At 51.9% G+C, this 21,149-nt stretch overlaps 1 protein-coding gene across 1 annotated transcript; it reads right to left on the reverse strand.

Moving 5' to 3' along the window:
- Positions 1-20,411: 20,411 nt before the first annotated feature.
- Positions 20,412-20,654, reverse strand: SPTSSB (serine palmitoyltransferase small subunit B). The gene has a single exon (XM_054386208.1). The coding sequence runs from the start codon at positions 20,652-20,654 to the stop codon at positions 20,412-20,414; it is 243 nt and encodes an 80-aa protein (XP_054242183.1).
- Between the last annotated feature and the right edge of the window lie 495 nt (positions 20,655-21,149).

Genomic DNA, 21,149 nt, shown 5'->3' on the forward strand with positions numbered 1-21,149 from the left:
TAAAAAAATGAAAGGATAAAGGAAAAGAGTTAAAAAGGAAAAAGAAAATTAAAAAGGAAAAAGAAAATTAAAAGAAAAGAAAAAATAATTTAAAAATGAAAAATAATTTTTAAAAAAAGCAGAATAAAAAAAGAATTAAAAAGAAAAAAGAATTAAAAAAAGAAAAAGAATTTTAAAAGATTTTTACAGGAAAAGAATTTTAAAAAGAAAAAAAGAGAAAAATAATATAAAAAAGAAAAAAATTAAAAAAAAAGAAATAAAAAAAAGGAAAAAGATAAAAAAAGATATCCAAAAGATAAAAAAAAAAAGATAAAAAAGCTTAAAAGAGCTAAAAAAGGCAAGTGTTTCCCTGTGGTGAAGTTTAGTGTCTTTGCTCTTCAGAAGCCCTCCTGCACAGTGGCTGGTAGATGGTTTCTCCTTTCAAGCCCTGATGAATTACTCTATCTGTGAGTCCTTTGGCTTCTGAAATCAGACAATTCCTGTGCCTTCCAGGCTCTCAGCTGGGGAGTCTCCCCTTGCAAGTCTGCTATTTGTGGGAGCCAGGTCTTCTGTGAAGTCACTGGGAGGAGAATTTGATCCTAGTGATACTTTAAATGTTTCCACTGCAGATTTATTTTCAACTGCACTTATTTTGGTGTTTATATACAGAACCCTACCTCAGCTGAAGGCACAGCCACCGTCTGCTGCCAGTTAGTAGCAGAACTATGTTCTTTGTAGTCACCAAGGTACTTTAAATTGCCCCTGCAAGCTCTTGTTGCCTTTTGCATCCTGGGCAAGCTGCTGTGGATTGCCCCTGCTTTAGCAGGGAGTTTGGACTGGATGGTCTCTACTCTGCCCCAGTCAGGACCCACCTGCAATATTGCATCCAGTTCTGGGCTCCCCAGTTCAGGAGGGACAGGGATCTGCTGGAGAGAGTCCAAGGGAGGGCTGCAAGGATGCTGAAGAGACTGCAGCACTGCCTGGGGAGGAGAGGCTGAGAGCCCTGGGGCTGGTAACTGTGGAGAGGAGAAGACTGAGAAGGGATCTGATCGACTGAGAGGGGACCTGATAAATGTCTGTCAATATCTGAGGGCTAGGTGTCAGGAATGATGGGACAGGGACAGCCTCTGCTCACTTGTGCCCTGGGATAGGACAAGGGGCAATGGATGGAAACTCCAGCACAGGAGGTTGCACCTCAACATGAGGAAGAACTTCTGGCTGGATGGCACATCAGGGCAGGCTTTGCAGGTCCATCTCCACTGGAGGGCTGCAAGGATGCTGAAGGGACTGGAGCACTGCCTGGGGAGGAGAGGCTGAGAGCCCTGGGGGTGTTTAGTGTGGAGAGGAGAAGGCTGAGAGGGATCTGATCAATGTCTATCAATAGCTGAGGGCTGGGGGTCAGGAAGGAAGGGACAGGGACAGGCTCTGCTCAGTTGTACCCTGGGATAGGACAAGGAGCAATGGATGGAAACTGCAGCACAGGAGGTTCCACCTCAGCATGAGGAGGAACTTCTTCAGTGGCAGTGTCCCAGAGCCCTGGCCCAGGCTGCCCAGAGAGGTTGTGGAGTCTCCTTCTGTGGAGCCTTTGCATCCCTGTCTGGATGTGTTCCTGTGTGACTTGTGCTAGATTCTGTGGTCCTGCTCTGGCAGGGGGGGTTGGACTCAGAGGTCCCTTCCAACCCCTAACATTCTGTGATGATCTTCAGAGGTCCCTTCCAACACCCACCATGCTGTGATTTTAATTTGGTGAACGACACTGAGCTGGGGTGAAGGTTTATCCTAAGAGTTGCCATTGATCTTCTAAAGAACAGCTTAAGCTCTGAGCTACCAAAGAAGAGAAAGAAGAGCAAAGTGACAGCACTCAGGGACTGTGTTGGGTGAGGGAAGCAAGCACACCATTTCAAACCACTTGGAGCACAGGTTTGCTCTCTTGCTTACCTGCAGATGAGTGGGCCCTTGAGTAAGTAGCTGCATGAAAGCTCAAGTGCCAAGGCAAGGAAGGGCAGGGGAGGCTTTGTGCCAGCCACAGCACACAGAGCAGCTTGGTTTGCAGTACAAACCTCCATGAACAGAAGCAGCTTGCAGTGATACGCTTGTGGCAAAGATGTTGCTGTGATTAATGGAGCAGACACCTGAGGTCACTATTCCCTCACGGAAACTGGAGCCAGGCAAGGAGGTGACAAAGCTACCAGGGGAACTCCTGGGACCTCTTATCCACTGAGAGCTGCTGCTCTGACCTTCCAACAAAGAGTTTTTTTTTGTTCTGCTCTGGGCCACTGATTTCATTAGCTGTGTTGGTTTAAATGTAAAACCCTCAGCAACTTAAGAGCAGAAGCCAACAGAATGTTTTTCGCTTGGTGTGATTAACCTTCCCTGTAAAATAAATGTGGGGTGTGGGGAGCACTGTGCACAGCTTAGAACCATAGAATTGTCAGGGTTGGAAGGGACTTCAAGGACCATCTAGTTCCAAGCCCCCTGCCATGAGCAGGAACACCTCACACTAGAGCTTCAGGGCCACTCAGCAGCAGACCAGAATGTTCTAGCTGGTATTTAGGGTGGTGCATGGTGTTCTAACTGGTATGGGGGTTGGGTTGGGGGTGGGATGGAGAAACGAAAACGAACACAAGATAAAGCACGAAACGAACAAGAAAAGAAAAGAAACGAAAAGAAAAGAAAAGAAAGAAAAGCAAGAGAGAAGAGAAGAGAAAGAGAGAACGAAGAGAAGCAGCAGAAGAGAAGAGAAGCGAAAGGAAAGAGAAGAGAGCGAGAAGGAAGAGAAGAGAAGAGAAAGAGCAAGAAAGAGAAAGAGAAGAAGCCGAAAAGAAGAAAGAAAGAAAAGAAAAGAACAGGAGAAGCAGAGAAGAGAAAAGACACAGAAAAGAAGAACAGAAAAGAAAACAGAACAGCACAGAAAAACGAAGAACGAGAAGAGAAGAGAAAGGAGTAGTGAAGCGCAAGAGAAGAGAAGCGAAGAAGGAAGAGAAGAGACGAGAAGAGAAGCACGAGCAGAGAAGAGCAGAGAACGCGACGAGACGCGCCGCCGATCAGCGGCAGGACTCCTCTCTCTCCTCTCCTCTCCTCTCCTCTCCTCTCCTCTCCTCTCCTCTCCTCTTCCGTTCCCAAACCTTCCCCTTCCCCTTCCCCCTCCCCTTCCCCTTGGTAGGGTCCTGCACCTGTGGAGGAATAGCCCCCAGCACCAGAACAGGTGAGGGGTGACCTGCTGGGAAGCAGCTCCTCAGAAAAGGACCTGGGAGTGCTAGAAGTTCCCCATGAGCCAACAATATGTCCTTTTGTCCAAGAAGGCCAATGGTATCCTGAAGAAGAGTGTGGTCAGCAGGTTGGGGGAGGTTCTTCTCTCCCTCTACCCTGTCCTTGTGAGGCCACAGCTAGAGTATGGTGTCCAGTTCTGGGCTCCCCAGTTCAAGAGGGACAGGGATATACTGGAGAGAGTCCAGGGGAGGCTGCAGAGCTGCTGAGGGGCCTGGAGCAGCTCTGTGAGGAGCAAAGGCTGAGAGCCCTGGGGTTCCATCTGAAGAGGAGGAGAAATTTCTTTGGTGTGAGGGTGCTGAAGCCCTGGAGCAGGCTGCCCAGAGAGGTTGTGGAGTCTCCTTGTGTGGAGAGCTTCCAACCCCCCCTGGGCATTGTGCTGCTGGGCAAGCTGCTGTGGGTGCCCTGCTTTAGCAGGGGGTTGGACTTGATGGTCTCCAGAGGTTCCTTCCAGCCCCACCATGCAGGGATTCTCTGCTGTTTCTCCCATGCAGCTTTGCCTTTGCATCCACAGATTCATCCATCCCCCCTGTGAAGGTTTTATTCAGCCCTTGCCCAGTGTCCTGTCCCTTTGGCAAAGAGCAGTCCCTGCCCTTTATTGATTGCAGCACTGGAGCTGCAAACTGATTTCACCAAGGCAGCACATGCTGAGGCTGTGCTCCAGTGGAGGTACTGCTGTTGCATCTTGTCTGCTGTGGTCTCAAGGAGTGATAATAATGGCAGGAACAACATTAAGTAATTCCCCTGGGGCATGCCACTTGGAGGGGCTGCTTTCTCTGAGATAATCTACCCTACATTGACTGGGATAATGCTCCAATTATTTCCCAGCTCTTCAGTTCCTTGTGAGGAATCCAATTAGCAATCCAATTTATAGTACAAGCCACAAATGTTATTACTTGCTGAACCTCAGAGGCAGAAACAAAGGGACCTGTGAAAAACAAAACAAAACAAAAACAAAACAAAACAAAGCAAAACAAAGCAAAGCAAAGCAAAGCAAAACAAAACAAAACAAAGCAAAACAAAGCAAAACAAAACACAAATCAAAAACCAAAACAACAAAACAAAACACAAAAAACCACATCAAAACTAAAACCAAACCAAAACAAAACAAAGTAAAACCAAACCAAACCAAACCAAAACAACAAAACAAAACAAAACCCAAAACAACAAAACAAAACCAAAAACAAAACCCAAACCAAAACAAAGCAAAACAACAAAATCCTTCCTTAAAATAGCTTTGGAGCAGAGCCCAGGGTGCTGGGGCACCTCTTGCAGCTGGTCAATGTGACCTGGGCCTTGCATCAGCAGTGAGCTCCAGCACAGCAGAGAGCTCTGAATTGGTTTCCTTTTAGCTGTGTGAAACACCTCTGGTGCACTGCTGGGATGCCTTCCTGAAGGAGCAGCAGCTGGCAGGCAGGCTGGGCAGAGGGTGCCTGCTGTCAGCAGAGGGGGGGTTATGCCCAGCCTGGCAGTGTGGAAGCAGCTGGCAGTGGCTGGGTGCTCAGTGTGCTGGAGGTGGAGGTGCTGGTCTGGTGCAAACCCAGCCCTGCTGCTGTTCCTGCAGCCAGAGGATTCATACAGTCAGACAGGGGCTTAGGTTGGAAGGGACCTTAGAGATCATCTGCTCCAAGCCCCTGCCATGGGCAGGGACACCTTCCATTAGCCCAGGTTGCTCAAGGCCTCATCCAGCCTGAGTCATGCAGCAGTTTTGAACTGAAAGATCTCCTCTGCTTTTTAGATTCCTGCAGCCATTCACAAAGCACAGCTGGGGCTGGCCAGGGCTGACCAGCAGGTGAATTTTTTTCTCAGTAACCTTTGAAAACCAAAGTACCCTGAACCATAAAGTTACTTGAATTGAGCTACTTGAACAAGGAGCCATCCTAGATTCAGGAATTAGGATCTTCTGGGAGGAGTGGCTGACACCTCACCAGGCTTTGCTGCCCTTCAGGGAGATCTGGACAGGCTGCAGAGCTGGGCAGAGAGATCCTCATGAAGTTCAACAAGAGCAGGGGTAGGGTCCTGAACTGGGGAGGAACAACCCCAGGCACCAGTGAAGGTGAGGGGTGACCTGCTGGGAAGCAGCTGTGGGGAGAAGAACCTGGGAGTGCTGGGGGACAAACAAGTTCACCATGAGCCAGCAATGTGTCCTTGGGGTCAAAAAGGCCAATGGGGTCCTGGAGTGCATGAAGAAGAGAGTGGCCAGCAGATTAAGAGAGGTTCTCCCTCCCTCTGCTGTAGTGAGGCCACAGCTGGAGGACTGGGTCCAGTTCTATGCTCCCCAGCTCGGGAGAGACAGGGAACTGCTGGAGAGAGTCCAGGGGAGGCTGCAGAGCTGCTGAGGGGCCTGGAGCAGCTCTGTGAGGAGCAAAGGCTGAGAGCCCTGGGGTTCCATCTGAACAGGAGGAGAAATTTCTTTGGTGTGAGGGTGCTGAAGCCCTGGAGCAGGCTGCCCAGAGAGGTTGTGGAGTCTCCTTGTGTGGAGAGATTCCCTGGAACACTTTCTGCAGCCAGAGCTGTTGAGCCTGCAGAAGAGCAGCCCCAGAGGGGAGCTGAGCAATGCTCAGCAAGAGCTGAAGGAGCTGTGGGGGACAAGAGGCTGGGGCCAGACTCTGCTCAGTGGTGCCCAGGGACAGACAAGGGACAATGGGCACAAAGTGGAACCCAGGAGGTTCCACTTGAGCAGGAGGAGAAAGTTGTTTGGTGTGAGGGTGCTGGAGGTCTGGAGCAGGCTGCCCAGAGAGGTTGTGGAGTCTCCTTGTGTGGAGAGCTTCCAACCCCCCCTGGGCATTGTGCTGCTGGGCAAGCTGCTGTGGGTGCCCTGCTTTAGCAGGGGGTTGGACTTGATGGTCTCCAGAGGTCCTTTCCAGCCACACCACGCTGGGTTTTTTTTGTTCTGCATTACAAGGCAAGTTCCTCTTCATGTCAGCTTCTGTCCTTTAGCAGCTCCCATCACCCATTCCATCTTTATCAGACATCACAGCTTCTTGTTTCCTGATAAGCACAGAAACCAAAGCTTTTACTTTCTTATCAGGGCAGCTTCAGCAGCTCAGCTTTTACCCTGCCTTATCAAAATGACATATTGGCAGAGAAACCCTTTGCTAATTACTCCTCCCTTGCTTCATAATAGTTTGGTGTTCTGAGGTTGCAGATTTCTTCTCTCTGTGTTTTCCTCCTTTAAACAGGGGTGGCAGATTTACTATCACCAGCATTTATCTGTCCACCCAGGAGAACCTGTGCAGGAAGCACACCCAGTTCCCACACTCCCAGTCCACCTAGCAGTGGATTTGATTGCATCTTTTCCTTTTCCAGTGTAAAAGATCAGGATGGGTCTCATTATTCACTTCCACCTTCTGTACCTGGGTCGGGGAAATGCTGTGGCAAAGATCTGATTTTAATCCAAGGCATGGAGAGGAGCCAGGAGGTGTTGGTTTGGTGCTGGTATGTTGATTACCTGTACTGGGACGCACTGACCTGAGCATCAGCCTAAGAAATCATTCTTTTCTGGAGGTAAATATTTGCTCATGAGAGCATGATACGGATCTCAGAGGCCATTGCACAGGAGCTGTTTGCTTCCCACTTGCCTCTTGTACCCTTCTGTGTCGGAGCTGAATGCCTCCCCTCCCATTAGCTGACACCTGGTGAGAGGGAAACAACACCTGAAAACAGCTTCAGTGGAAAAGGAAGAGATGGAAGGAGGAGGACAGGGACACCCTCCCACGCCAGGGCTCCACCAGACCACGTTACCATTGGTAGATGTCTAATGCTGGAGTGTGCTGAATCATAGACTGACAGAGCTGTTGTGGCCAGAGAAGCCCTCTGAGATCATCCAGTCCAACCAGCAACCCACCCCACCTTGGCCACCAAACCACGTCCCCAAGTGCCATGGCCACAGGGTTCTTGAAGACCTCCAGGGATGGAGACTCCACCACCTCCCTGGGCAGCCTCTTCCAATCCCTGACCACTCTTGCTGTGAAGAAATTTTTCCTCATCTCCAACCTAACCCTCCCCTCGCACAATTTCTTCTCCTTCTATCACCTGATCTTAGGGAGAAGAGCCCAACCCCCACCTGGCTCCAGCCTCCTCTCAGGGAGCTGAAGACAGCAATGAAGTCTCCTCCTCAGCCTCCTCTTCTCCAGGCTGCTCCTCCCCAGCTCCCTCAGCTGCTCCTGGTAACTCCTGTTCTTTACAAGTAGCAGGTTGGATAAATACAAAGGCAGTTGGGTCTCTGCTCTCCTGTGGCTTGCATCAGCCCTCTCTGATGGTGCCTGCCTTTTCCTAATTACTCATCCAGGTGAGTTCTCAGCAAGAGGTGTTGCAATGGTAGTGGGTTGAAGTTTGCCTTCCACCACTCCCATCCTGCTGGCACAGACACGACGTGGAGGTCTGACACATGGCTATTAAAAGATGTCCCTGCAGGTATTGCTCAGCTAGGAGGTTGCAAAAGCCTTCTCCTCTCCAGGCTGAACAAGCCCAACTCTCTCAGCCTGGCCCCACAGCAGAGGGCTTCCAGCCCTGCCAGCATTGCTGTGTGACAGACTTTGACCATCAAGGGCCTGGCTGCAGACAGCTCACTGCAAGTGGAAACTTCCAATGCTTGCAGCTCATCATTTATTTAGGAGCAGAGGCATTGCTGTGAAGGCCAACCTCAGGCATTTGAGTTTTGCTGGTGAAGGTTTCCTGGAGAAAATCAGGCCACGTGCCCAGGGCTGCTGCAGTAAGATCCTTATGGCAGTGCCCAAGTCCTCTGCTCTTAGAACAGCATTCAGATGGACTTTCAAGACCACAATGATTCTGAGCAGAAAGCTGGCATGGAACTGGATCTAGGGCTCTGAGATCTTTTGGTGCCACCAAAATGTCTCTGTGATTGCAGAATCACAGAATCCTAGCAGGATTTGGGGCTCTGAGTTGGTTTGGTGTCAGCAAAAGCTACCTGGGATCAGAGAATCAGAGAATGGTTTGGGTTGGAAGGGACCTTTAAAGCTCAGCCAGTCCGACCCCCTGCAGTCAGTAGGGACATCCCCAACCACAGCAGGTTGCTCAGAGCTCCAGGCAACCTGACCTGGAATGGTCCCAGCACAGGACATCTCCCACCTCTCTGGGAAACCTGGTCCAGGGTTTCACCATTCTCACTGAAAAATAATCTCCCCTCTTTCCAGACTAAATCTCCCTCTTTCAGTTCAAACCATCCCCCCTTGTCCTGTCCCAACAGGCACTGCTCAAAAGTCTGTCCCCAACTTTCTGCTCAGCTCCTTTTAGCACTGCAAGGCCACCAGAAGCTCTCCCTGGAGCCTTCTCCTCTCCAGGCTGCACAACCTCAACTCTCTCAGCCTGGCTCCCAGCAGAGGGCTTCCAGCCCTGCCAGCATTGCTGTGGCCTCCTCTGGCCCTGCTCCAACAGGTCCCTGTCTGTGCTGAGGACTCCAGAGCTGCCCCAGCACTGCAGGGAGGGTCTCAGCAGAGCACAGCAAAATCCCCTCCCTGCCCCTGCTGCCCATACTGCTTCTGAGAAAGAAGGATACCCAAATCCTCAGGTTATTGGATGGCAAATGAGATGTGGAAGGCTTTTGTACAGCAAGCACTCAGCAGTTCCTGATGTTTCTCCACAGCAAGCTGAGACAGCATGGAGAGATGGCCACAGTGCCAACTCCCCGAGAGGAGGCTGCAGTCAGGTGGGGGTTGGGGCTCTTCTCCCTAGGATCAGGTGATAGGATGAGAGGAAATGGCCTGGAATTGTGCCAGGGGAGGTTCAGGTTGGAGATTAGGGAAAATGTCTTTGCTGCAAGAGTGGTCAGGGATTGGCACAGGCTGCCCAGGGAGGTGGTGGAGTCCCCATCCCTGAAGTGGCCATGGCACTTGGGGCCATGGTTTGGTGGCCATGGTGGTGTTGGGTTGATGGATGGACTGGACGATCCTGGATGCCTTTTCCATCTCAAACAACTCTGTGATTCCACATAGGTACACTTCAGTAGTGTTCTAATGCTACTTGATTTCATCAGGCTGTGCCTTCTGTGGAAGGGGAAATGGAGGGGAATGGAGCAAAACTAGAAGAGGGGAGATTCAGATTGGGTGTTGGGAAGAAGTTCTTCCCCATGAGGGTGGTGAGACACTGGCACAGGTTGCCCAGGGAGGTGGTGGAAGCCTCATGCCTGGAGGTTTTTGCAGCCAGGCTGGATGTGGCTGTGAGCAACCTGCTGTAGTGTGAGGTGTCCCTGCCCTTGGCAGGGGGGTTGGGACTGGCTGATCCTTGAGATCCCTTCCAACCCTGACAATTCTCTGATTCTATGATTCTAAGTAAAAAGTTTTCATCAGTGATGTGCAGACTTCTTGGAATCTGAGCATTCCTTACCTTGAGTGAAACACCAGGCAGGGGCTGCACTTCCCCAGGGCAAGGCAGCAGGGAACACAGAGCTGGCTGAGTCTGCTTGGTTTGCAGCATCTCTTTCCCCAGCTGTTTCTTCACAGCTCAGCCTCCCTGCAGTCTGCAGATAATTAGTGTGTGTGAGCTCGCAGGCTCCTCTGCTTGTGCAAGGGGTGGCTGTGCAGGATGCAAGGAACTGATAGAAGCTGTTTCCTCTGCCAGCCTGCTGGGTGAGGCTGTGCCTTGTCACCTTTTAATTGCACTGCTGCAATCCCTTGCTGCTGTTACAGTGCCTGACTCTTGAGCCTGGCCCCAGTTTGGTCTCCCCCTCTCCAGGATGTACATTTCACCTCCATTCCCTTTTCCTCCTCATTTTTACTTTGACTGTCTCCAGCTGATAAGGATTTCTGGCATGTAACTGCTCCTGGAAGATGTCCTTGAAATAATGAGGTGTTTCTGATCCGCTCCACCATGATGAAGCAAAGAGAGGAGCTGTCAGGAAAAATAATTGATCCACCACCCCAGCTGACAGTGTCAAGTCCTGACACTGCCACAATTTGCCTTCATCCCCTCCTCACTCTTTGCTCAGACAGAACTTGACCATTTCCATACAGATTTACTTCACTCCCCACAGTGTGAATGTTTCCACTCTCCTCTCTGTCCTGCTTCTTTGCTTTTTTTCTCTTGCTCAAGCAGGTCTCAGCAGTAGGATTCATGTTGTGATGCAGAGGCTACTCCTGCATCTCTTTAGTTTCACTTTTAAACCTAGGCTAATGTGTCTGCTGCTCTGCTCTGAGCTGGACCAGCACCAGTTCTGCTGGGGGCTGTGAGTGCCCAGCTCAGGCTCTGCTCACTCAGGCTCTTGCTGAAGCTCAGGGCAGCTTGGCACAGCCAGGGGCTGCTGCTAGCAGGCAGAAGCTGATGGGCAGAGGTCCTGCCAAGGCCTGGGGGGCACAAAGCCTCTGCCTCACACTTGCTGCTCTGCACACCAAGGGCACTGCCACAGCTCTGCCCCACCTTGGGGGGCAGGAAGGCAGAGGGGGCAGCTGTGGGGAGGAGCAGACAGCACAGCTGAGCCTCAAGTGCCCACCAAGGGATTGCAGCCCATGGAGGCCATCTGCAGCAGCAAGCTGAGGGATCCCCAGGCTCAAGCCTCTTCTTCCCTGGCTGCTGTCCCAGCAGGACTCTGTCCCTTCTGCCTTCCAGCCCCATCCCTGTCTTCCTCAATCCAGCTCCTGAATCCAGTTCCTGAATGTGGTTCCCATCTGCTGCTGAGCCCAGGCTGGGACTTGCCCAGTGCCTGCCCCCAGCAGCAGTGGTGCCAGTGGTGCCATCCTTGCCCTCAGGGCTTGGGTTCCATGTTGCTTTGTGTCTCTGTGTCTCTATCCCATGGCATTGTTCTTCTTTCCATCCCAGCTGCCTTAGTTTCTTTCCCAGCCCCTCAGTCTCTCTCCCTTCTTCCCTTTCTCTTCCCTTTGGGAAGGCAGAGGGTTCCTGGAGAGCTTCTGACACTCATCTGGTGCCCAGCCCAGCCCTGACCCCTGACACAGCTGGCAATAGAAGGAGGCTATAACTTATAGCAGGCCACATGAAGCACTCTCCACAGCCTGTTTTTTAGCTCAGAGCTTCTTCTTCCAAAGTAAAGCAGGCCCCACTCTGGGGCTGCCCATTCTGAAACAGCAGCATCAGCAGAGTTTATCTGCTCTCAGCTTTCCTGGTGTAGCAACTGCTGGAAGCAGTCTCTGTAATAAGGGTGGAGGAAAGACCAATGCTAAATGTGAACTCTGAGAGTTAATTTTTACCTCCACCTCTGAATCTGAATCACTGCCTCTCAGCTAGGGAGGTTCCTTGGAAGTCGCCTGGAGAGGTTTTCCTAATTTGGGCTCTATAAATCGGAGGCAGTGTTGCTTACTCTGAGGAATAAACACCAGCAAGGACAGAACTGATCAGGTCTTTATTTAATTCAAGCTGATTTTGCCTTTCTCTCTGTGAGAACAGAGAGGAAAGAAGAGTCCATTCCATTCCATTCCATCCCATCCCATTCCATCCCATCCCATTCCATCCCATCCATTCCATCCCATCCCATTCCATCCCATCCCATTCCATCCCATCCCATTCCATCCCATCCCATTCCATTTCATTCCATTCCATTCCAATTTAATTTCATTCCATTCCATTCTAATTTAATTTCATTCCACTCCACACCATTCCACTCCACTCCACTCCATTCCATTCCATTCCATTCAATTTTATTCCATTCCATTCCATTCCAATTTCATTTCATTCCACTCCACACCATTCCACTCCACTCCACTCCACTCCATTCCATTCAATTTTATTCCATTCCATTCCATTCCAATTTCATTTCATTCCACTCCACTCCGTTCCACTCCACTCCATTCCACTCCATTTCATTCCATTCCATGCCGTGCCATCCCTGGCTCTTGGGATGAGCTTTGTGCTGTAACTGCACACTCAGCTTCAGCCTTTGGAGGGGCCCAGGAGCTTTGAGAGGCATCTGAGCTGCTTTGTCAGCTGACAAACACTGGTAGCTCACTGCCCTTTCCATTCCCTGACATCTATGGAGGTTTATTTTACCACATTTTGGTAATTTCAACTCCCTTGAGTCCCTGGACTGCCACAGAGCTACATCCCCAGCCTGTGCTGATATCAGGGAATTCCCAGACCTGCCTGTGGGACTTGGACTTGTTGTGAGGTTTACACAGGTCCACTTATCAAGCTTCTCCAGATCCCTCTGAATGTCATCTCGTCCCTCAGGCTTGCCACCTGCACCACTCAGATTGGTGTCACTGGAGATGTGTGGTGCAGCAGACAGCTGGAGGGAAGGGATCCATCCAGAGGGACCTGGACAGGCTGGAGAGGTGAGCACAAGCCAACCTCAGGAGGTTCAACAAGACCAAGTGCAAGGTCCTGCAGCTGGGTCAGGGCAATCCCAAGCACTGATATAGGCTGGGCAGGGACTGGCTGGAGAGCAGCCCTGAGGAGAGGGACTTGGGGGTGCTGGGGGATGAGAAGCTCAGCAGGAGCCAGCAGTGAGCACTTGCAGCCCAGAGAGCCAAGCAGAGCCTGGGCTGCAGCAAGAGAAGTGTGGGCAGCAGGGCCAGGGAGGGGATTCTCCCCCTCTGCTCCACTCTGTGAGACCACACCTGGAGCTCTGTGTCCAGTTCTGGAGCCTCTGTTCCAGGAGGGCTCTGGAGGGGCTGGAAGGTGTCCAGAGAAGGGCCATGAGGAGGAGCAGAGGGCTGGAGCTGCTCTGCTCTGGAGACAGCCTGAGAGAGTTGGGACTGTGCAGTCTGGAGAGGAGAAGGCTCCCAGGAGACCTTCTTGTGGCCTTGCAGGATCTGAAGGGGGCTCCAAGAAAGCTGGGGAGGGACTTTTGAGGATCTCAGGTAGTGACAGGACTGGGGGGAATGGAACAAAGCTGGAAGTGGGTAGATTCAGACTGGACATGAGGAAGAAGTTCTTCCCCATGAGAGTGGTGAGAGCCTGGAATGGGTTGTCCAGGGAGGTGGTTGAGGCCCCATCCCTGGAGGTGTTTAAATCCAGGCTGGATAAGGCTCTGGCCAGCCTGATCCTGTGTGAGGTGTCCCTGCCCATGGCAGGGGGGTTGGAACTGGCTGAGCCTTGTGGTCCCTTCCAACCCTGACTGATGCTATGATCTTGGGAGAGGAGGAGTGCACTGAGAGAACCCAGAAACAACACTGCTGGAGCCTTACATTTCCTGTGCAAGGAAAGGGCCCTGGGAAGCCTTCTTTAAGAGTCTTGGATGAAGGCTGCCTGGGGTGTGTGTGGGGGAACTTCAGGAAGCACCTTCTGGAGGTTCCTGGTCTGGTCATGTGAATGTGGAATCACCCTGGGTAATGGATTTGGGAGGTGATCCATGAAATTGGCAGCAAACCTCTGTGACAGGATAAATTGCTGGCTTTGATGAAATGAAATTAAGAAAATGAATTTTAAACAGGGGAGGAATGGTGCTGGCCAGCTGAGCCCTCAGATGTCTCCATGCTTCATTAGATGATGCATTTGTACTCTCGGGGGAATGCAGCTGGCACTGGGGCACCTCCCTTTCTGCTTTTCTTTCACTTCTCACCCTGGATTATGGGTTCCCTTTTAACACCATCCTTACACTGAGATTTTTTCTTTTTTTTTAGGTGTAAAAACTTTCAGCTGCTGTGGTCAGCCTGGGCTACAAGTAGCTTAGGATAATAATGAAGCAATTACCTCCAATTACCCTGGAGTAATAATGAAACTGGAAGAGTGCCCTGCCAAGGTGGTGTATAAAGAGTCATTTTGGTTGGAAAAGACCTCTTGGAGTGAGGCCAGAGGAGGCCACAGAGGTGATCCAAGGGCTGGAGTAGCTCTGCTGTGAGGCCAGGCTGAGGGAGCTGGGGGTGTGCAGCCTGGAGAGGAGAAGGCTCCAGGGGGACCTCAGAGCTGCCTGCCAGGACCTGAAGGGATCCTGCAGGAAGGCTGCAGAGGGACTTTTGCTGAGGGGGTCTAGAGACAGCCCAAGGGGCAATGGTTTGAAGCTGAGGCAGAGCAGGGTTAGAGTGGAGCTGAGGAAGAAGTTGTTGAGCAGGAGGGTGGTGAGAGTCTGGCACAGGCTGCCCAGGGAGGCTGTGGCTGCCTCCTTGCTGGGGGTGTTGAAGGCCAGGCTGGATGAGACCTTGAGCAGCTGAGTCTGGCTGAGAGGTGTCCCTGGGCATGGTGGGGAGGTTGGAGCAGATGAGCTCTGAGGTCCCTTCCATCCTGAGCCCTTCTGGGATTCTAAGCCCAGGTTTCAGGTTTCTCTGAACCTTGATTAACAGAGTAGGACACAATGATGGAAATGTTTCTGTGTTTGTGTCCAGGACAATGTCGTGTGCCTGTCGCCCAAGCTGGCCCAGAGCCTTGGCAACATGAGCCAGATCTGTGTGTGCATCAGAGTGACCAGCACCATCCACCTCATCGATCCCAGCACTCTCCAGAGTAAGCTGCAGCTGCCTCTCTGCTCCCTGACAGCACCTGGGCTGGCTGGTGCCACAACTCCTGCTTGGATGGGTTGGGTTTTCATGAACTCTTGTGGGGTTAGACCTCAATGTTGTCAATTTATCTTTACAGTCATTGGTGTGGAAATTTAAGAGTGGACTGAGACTGAGCTTGGTCTCTGAAGTGTCCTGGGCAACAAATGTGCTTTGTCAGTGTTTGAAGTTCATCACAGAACTGCAGGGTGGTAGGGGTTGGAAGGGGCCTCTGGAGAAGCTTCCTGTCTGAGAGGGTTCCCAGACACTGGAGTAGGCTCCCCAAGGAGGTGGCTGAATCCCCCTCCCTGCAGGGCTTTCCAAGAGGCAGAGATGTGGTGCTGAGAGCCATGGTTTAGCCCCAGCCTTGTCAGAGTTAGGGCATGGCTGGACTGGGTGATCTTGGAGGCCTTTCCCAGCCTCAACCATTCCCTGATCCTTTAGTCCAACCCCTTGCTACAGCAGTGTCATGTAGAGTGTGTCACATAGCAGCACATCCAGGCAGGTGTTGGGTGCCTCCAGAGAGGGAGGTTGGGGGAAGCTTAGCCTAAGCTTTCCCATTTGTCAGGTGTACTCCTCTAAAATGAGCTGGCCTCAAGTTCTGCTCTGAATTATGAGTCTGGCCACTGGGGTGCCAGCAGCACTCTGCTGGGGAAATGGCAGCAAGATGCCTCTCATAAGGACAAACCCAGAAGCAGGAGTCCTGCACCTGAACAGCTCTGGGCTGCAGACATGTGATCTGAGATGTCTTGTGGGGTTAGACCTTCCCTGGAGGAGTTCAAGAGGGGATTGGATGTGGCACTTGGTGCCATGGTTTAGTGGTCATGAGCTCTTGGGTGACAGGTTGGGCTTTGATGATCCTTGAGGTCTTTTCCAACCTTATTGATTCTGTAATGTTGTCAATTTATCTCTGAGCTCTGAGCCATTCTAGGATTGTATGATTTAAGATCATGGAGTGCAGCTCATCCAGATCACACATCAGCCTCCACCACGGAGCTGCTGCCCATGTGCTCTGTGTCCCAAGCTGTCTGCTGGTGGTGCTGGCAGCTCTCCCACTTGTGACCTTCCTCCTGCGGCTTGTTGCTGTTACAGCAAAGGGTGCTGCTGCTTCAGAGTGCCAAACCCACCTCTTCCCATCATCTGTGAACAGCTTCATCCTGAGGCAAAAGGATTTCAAGAGCTGGAGCAAAGTTTTCCTAAGCACTCGTGTGGTCTCAAGTTGCCAAAAGTGATACCTCACCTCCCCTCCCTTCCACCTCCCCTCCCTTCCACCTCCCCTCCCTTCCACCTCCCCTCCCTTCCACCTCCTCTCCCTTCCACCTCCCCTCCCTTCCACCTCCTCTCCCTTCCACCTCCCCTCCCTTCCACCTCCCCTCCCTTCCACCTCCCCTCCCTTCCACCTCCTCTCCCTTCCACCTCCTCTCCCTTCCACCTCCTCTCCCTTCCACCTCCTCTCCCTTCCACCTCCTCTCCCTTCCACCTCCTCTCCCTTCCACCTCCTCTCCCCTCCACCTCCATCCATTCTGCTGCCCCTCTGCTCTGCCCTGCTGAGACCACAGCTGCAATCCTGTGTCCAGTTTGGGGCTCCCCAGTTGAAGAGAGACAGAGAGCTGCTGGAGAGAGTCCAAGGGAGAGGCAGGAGGATGCTTAGGGGACTTGAGCATCTCCCTGTGAAGAGAGCCTGAGAGCCCTGGGGCTGTTTAGTGTGGAGAGGAGAAGGCTGAGAGGGATCTGATCAATGCCTATCAATAGCTGAGGGGTGGGGGTCAAGGGGAGGGGGCCAGGCTCTTTTGGGTGGTGCACAGTGATAGGACAAGGAACAATGGGTTCAAACTTGAACAGAGAAGGGAGGAGAAATTTCCTTGGTGTGAGGGTGCTAAAGCCCTGGAGCAGGCTGCCCAAAGAGGTTGTCTCCTTCTCTGGAGACTTTCCAAACCCACCTGGATGCATTCCTGTGTGATCTGCTTTAGGTGATCCTGCTTTGGGCATGAGGGTTGGACTGGATGATCTCTGGAGGTCCCTTCCAACCTCTGATATACTGTGAGACTGTGATCCCTCCCTGCTCTCCTCTGCTATGTGCTAAAAATACTTTGGAATCTCCTGCTGCAACCAACCAATTTGGAGTATTAATTAGCTAGAGTTATTGCAGCTTCTCTGCTAGAAATAAGTGAAAAGGATTGGAAAAAAAATCTCAAAAAGGGTTTTTTAGCAACCAGATCTAGATGGGAGGTGTCCCTGCCCATGGAAGGTTGGTTGGAGTAGATGATCTCTGAGGTGCCTTCCAACCTGAATCATTCATAGAATCACACCTGGTTGGCAGAGACCTCCAAGCTCATCCAGTCCAACCCTCCACCCAGCACTGCAGGCTCAACACCAAACCATGTCCCTAAGCACCAGCTCCACACACTGCTTGAACACCCCCAGGGATGGTGACTCCAGCACTGCCCTGGCCAGACCATTCCAATGGCTGAGAGCCCTCTCTGGCAAGAAAGATTTCCTAGCAGCCAGCCTGAACCTGCCCTGCTGCAGCTTGCAACCATTTCCTCTGCTCCTGTCCCTTGCCACCAAGGAGCAGAGGCTGTCCCCTCCTCACTCCAACCTCCCTGCAGGGAGCTGGAGAGAGCAATGAGGTCTCCCTCAGCCTCCTCTTCTCCAGCCTGAACACCCCCAGCTCCCTCAGCCCCTCCTCCAGCCCAGGGGCTCCAGGCCCTTCTCCAGCCTCGTTGCCCTTCTCTGGACAGGCTCCAGCCCCTCAATGTCCTTCCTGCAGGGAGGGCCCAGAGCTGAACACAGCACTCGAGCTGTGGCCTCCCCAGTGCTGAGCACAGGGGGATGCTCACCTCCTGGCCCTGCTGCCCACCCTGCTTCTAATACTATGATTTCCAGCTGGCTTTTTCCTCCCTGGTGAACACCTCTTGCCCCAAGACTTTAACATTTAGCGGAAGAATGCAACACTACCACCACCACCACCAAAAGTATTTTCATCCAAAGAAAGCTGCAGGGACCCTCCCTAAGAGAACCTGTTCCTGTTTTCCTCCTTCCAAGCACCTCCCATGGAGATAAGAGGGCTAATAAGGAAGAGAAGTGCTGTACAGGATTCCCACCATCAGACCCACCATTCAGAGTGGAAATTCCCTCTCCCTGGACAGAGCTGTTTGCTTGCGCTGTTTGCTTTAAGTTGAATGTTTAAATAGCAGCATTACCCTGGGGTGTGTGCTCCTCCAGATAGGAGACCTGCTCTTTACAGACCTCTAAGAAAGTGCTTTTCCTCCTGCTCCTAAAGGCCAGCTGTGTCTGTTGCCACTGTCTGGCACAGGCTGCCCAGGGAGGCTGTGGCTGCCTCCTTGCTGGGGGTGCTGAAGGCCAGGCTGGATGAGACCTTGAGCAGCTGAGTCTGGCTGAGAGGTGTCCCTGGGAATGGTGGGGAGGTTGGAGCAGATGAGCTCTGAGCTCCCTTCCAACCTGAGCCATTCTGTGATTCTATGTTCTTGGAAACAGGACTGATGAGGAGATGCCATTGTACCATCACATGATCTCCTTAGTCAGTGGAATAGGGGGATAGGATGTTGGGAAGTGTTTTTGGTTGAAGCCCCAACTTCCTAGGGAAACATAACCACTTTTTCACCTCCAACATATGGCTTGCTCCTTTTATTCCCCTCTATAGGTTGCTCTCATAGAAGCAGTGAGGGGGTCTAGAGACAGGCCAAGGGGCAATGGTTTGAAGCTGAGGCAGAGAAGGGTTAGAGTGGAGCTGAGGAAGAAGTTGTTGAGCAGGAGGGTGGTGAGACTCTGGCACAGGCTGCCCAGGGAGGCTGTGGCTGCCTCCTTGCTGGGGGTGTTGAAGGCCAGGCTGGATGAGACCTTGAGGAATCTGAGCTGGTGGGAGGTGTCCCATGGCATGGGGCCGGATCTAGATGATCATTGAGGTGCCTTCCAACCCAAACCCTTCTATGACTCTATGAAAACACAGGCAGAGCAGAGGGAGGCACCAAAAATGTTTTTTTTTTTTTCTGAAGAATAAACCTTTATTTTCCCTGAACACCCTCCCTGCATATGCACGTTCAGATCTCTTCAACCTTCAAAACGTGCCGCTGCTTCCCAACACTCTTCTTCTGAGCAGGCAGGACCCCACTGCAGCTTGGCAAAGAAGTTTAGATGTGTTTTTACTCCTCTCACTGTGCAAACATCACTGGGAAGCTATTTACACTTTTGCTCCTCTGCCTCCTAACAGCAGCCACAGCAGCTTTAAGGTACATGCACGGAGAGCTGTGCTTCATGCTTTGGCTTTGGCATCTGCTCCAGGAAAACCAAAGCCTTGTTCCAGAAGCTCCCCACAGGCAATTAATCTAATTTCTTGGCTATAAAGGGAGCTCTCTTCAAGCATGCTGACCTCCCTGCAGTCAGTCAGATGTTGCTTCTACTCTTGTTTTCTGCACCTTCAGCCCCTGGTGCAGACGTGCACTCTGCTTGCCTTGGAGAATGGGAGCAGACAGAAGGAGATGTCTTGGGTTTTGTCAGGAGTGCACTGAAACAGAGCCAGGTCTGCTTCTGTCAGCTGCAGTGAACTGCAAGATTGCTTCTAGAATGGGCTTTTATCTTAGGTCATCTTGGATGGACCAGCTTTGATGGGGACAATCATTTGAGCAGGGCCTGTTGGGACAGGACAGAGGTGATTGGTTTAAACTAAGAGAGAGACATCCAGACTAGAGTGAAGGAAGAAATGCTTTCTGCTGGGGGTGGTGGCTGTCAGTGAGGGACCTGGGGTTGTTCAGCCTGGAGGAAAGGAGGCTGAGGGGAGACCTTCTGGCTCTCTACAACTCCCTTAAAGGAGGCTGGAGCCAGGTGGGGGTTGGTCTCTTCTCACAAAGTCAAGTGACAGGGTGAGAGGAAATGACCTCAAGTTGTGGAAGGTTTAGGTTGGACATGAGGAACAAGTTCTTCCCCCCCAAGGTTTGTCAAGCCCTGCGTGAGGCTGCTCAGGGCAGAGAATTTTTTTATGCTGAGGGTGGGGAGACCCTGACCCAGGTCAAACACAGAGATGGTAGAAGCCTCTTCCCTGGAACTATTTCAGGTCAGGTTGGATGGGGCTGTGAGCAACCTGATCTACTTGAAGATGTCCCTGCTGACTACAGGGGGGTTGGACTGGATGGATTGAAAGGTCCCTTCCAGCCTAAAGCATTCTCTGATTCTATGATCTAAGCTCAGATGGAGCAATTTGGATGCAAAAGGTTGGCTTCAAGTTCATGCTCCTGTTATTTTTGCTTCCAATTTCCTTCCCCGTCCATGAAGAGCCAGAAGTCAATAACCAGAAGTCAATGAGCAGAAGTCAATAAGCAGAAGTCTATAAGCAGCTAGCTACCAGCACCCAAACCATGTTGTACTTTACTCATCTCCTTGTCTTCTCTAACCTGAGTCAAAGCCATGATGCCACAGCACCCTCTTGGCAGAGCTTTGTGTGTCATGAGCGTAGGACCTCTCCTCACAGCCATCACACAGAGCCTTTGCTGTTTCATGCATGCCAGTGGGGCTCAGTGAGGGTGCTGAAAGCAGGAGGTGGTTGAGTATTAGGTAAGTAGGTGGCATTCCAGGGGATGTGTTCCATCATCAGACAGCAAAAGCTGAGCTGTGCTGCACTGAGCAGGGACTGTGCTCAGCCGTGGTGCAGAAGCAAGCCTGGCGCTGGGGGAGAGGACGGAGCCAAGCCAGCTTCAGAAGAAACACACCAAGCTGGAGGAGATGTGGCATTTCACAAGCTGCCAGAGCTGCTGGTGACTGCTGGGGGGGAGTTCAGTTCACAATGGACACTGTGCTCTCTGGCTGGCCTCCAAAGATCTGGGAGAAGAACTGAAAGGCCAGGCGGACGTGGATGGGGACGAAGACGTAAGCTGTGTACAGCACCATGGCGAAGACAGTCAGGGTGATGGTGTGGAACATGGACCTCTCCCAGGGCTCCAGCACATAGCTGCAGGTGATCAGCAGGTACTGGAAGTACAGCCAATAGATATAGTCCTTCACACGCTTCACATCCATCCTCAGCTTCCAGGAGGGTTGAGAAGAGGAGCTGTAAGGACAGAGAAGTCTGGGTTACAGCTGCAGTGGAAGGAAGGACTTGAAACTAAAACATGATGTGGGGGCCTTCATTTGGCAGACTCCCAGCATGGTGTCAGCTGGAAGGGCTCTTTGGAGCTCACCCAGTCCAACCCCCTGCTCCAGCAGGGCACCCACAGCAGCTTGCCCAGCAGCACAATGCCCAGGGGGGGTTGGAAGCTCTCCACACAAGGAGACTCCACAACCTCTCTGGGCAGCCTGCTCCAGGCCTCCAGCACCCTCACACCAAACAACTTTCTCCTCCTCTTCAGATGGAGCCTCCTGGGTTCCAGTTTGTGCCTACTGCCCCTTGGCCTGTCCCTGGGCACCACTGAGCAGAGTCTGGCCCCAGCCTCTTGCCCCCCACAGCTCCTTTGTCTCTTGCTGAGCATTGCTCAGCTCCCCTCTGGGGCTGCTCTTCTGCAGGCTCTCAGCCCC

The sequence above is a fragment of the Indicator indicator genome, chromosome 13 (assembly GCF_027791375.1).
Source record: "Indicator indicator isolate 239-I01 chromosome 13, UM_Iind_1.1, whole genome shotgun sequence".
Lineage (NCBI taxonomy): Eukaryota > Metazoa > Chordata > Aves > Piciformes > Indicatoridae > Indicator > Indicator indicator.

Coding starts and splice junctions, on each gene's coding strand:
- SPTSSB (XM_054386208.1), bottom strand. CDS start 20,654: ATGGATGTGAAGCGTGTGAAGGACTATATCTATTGGCTGTACTTCCAG.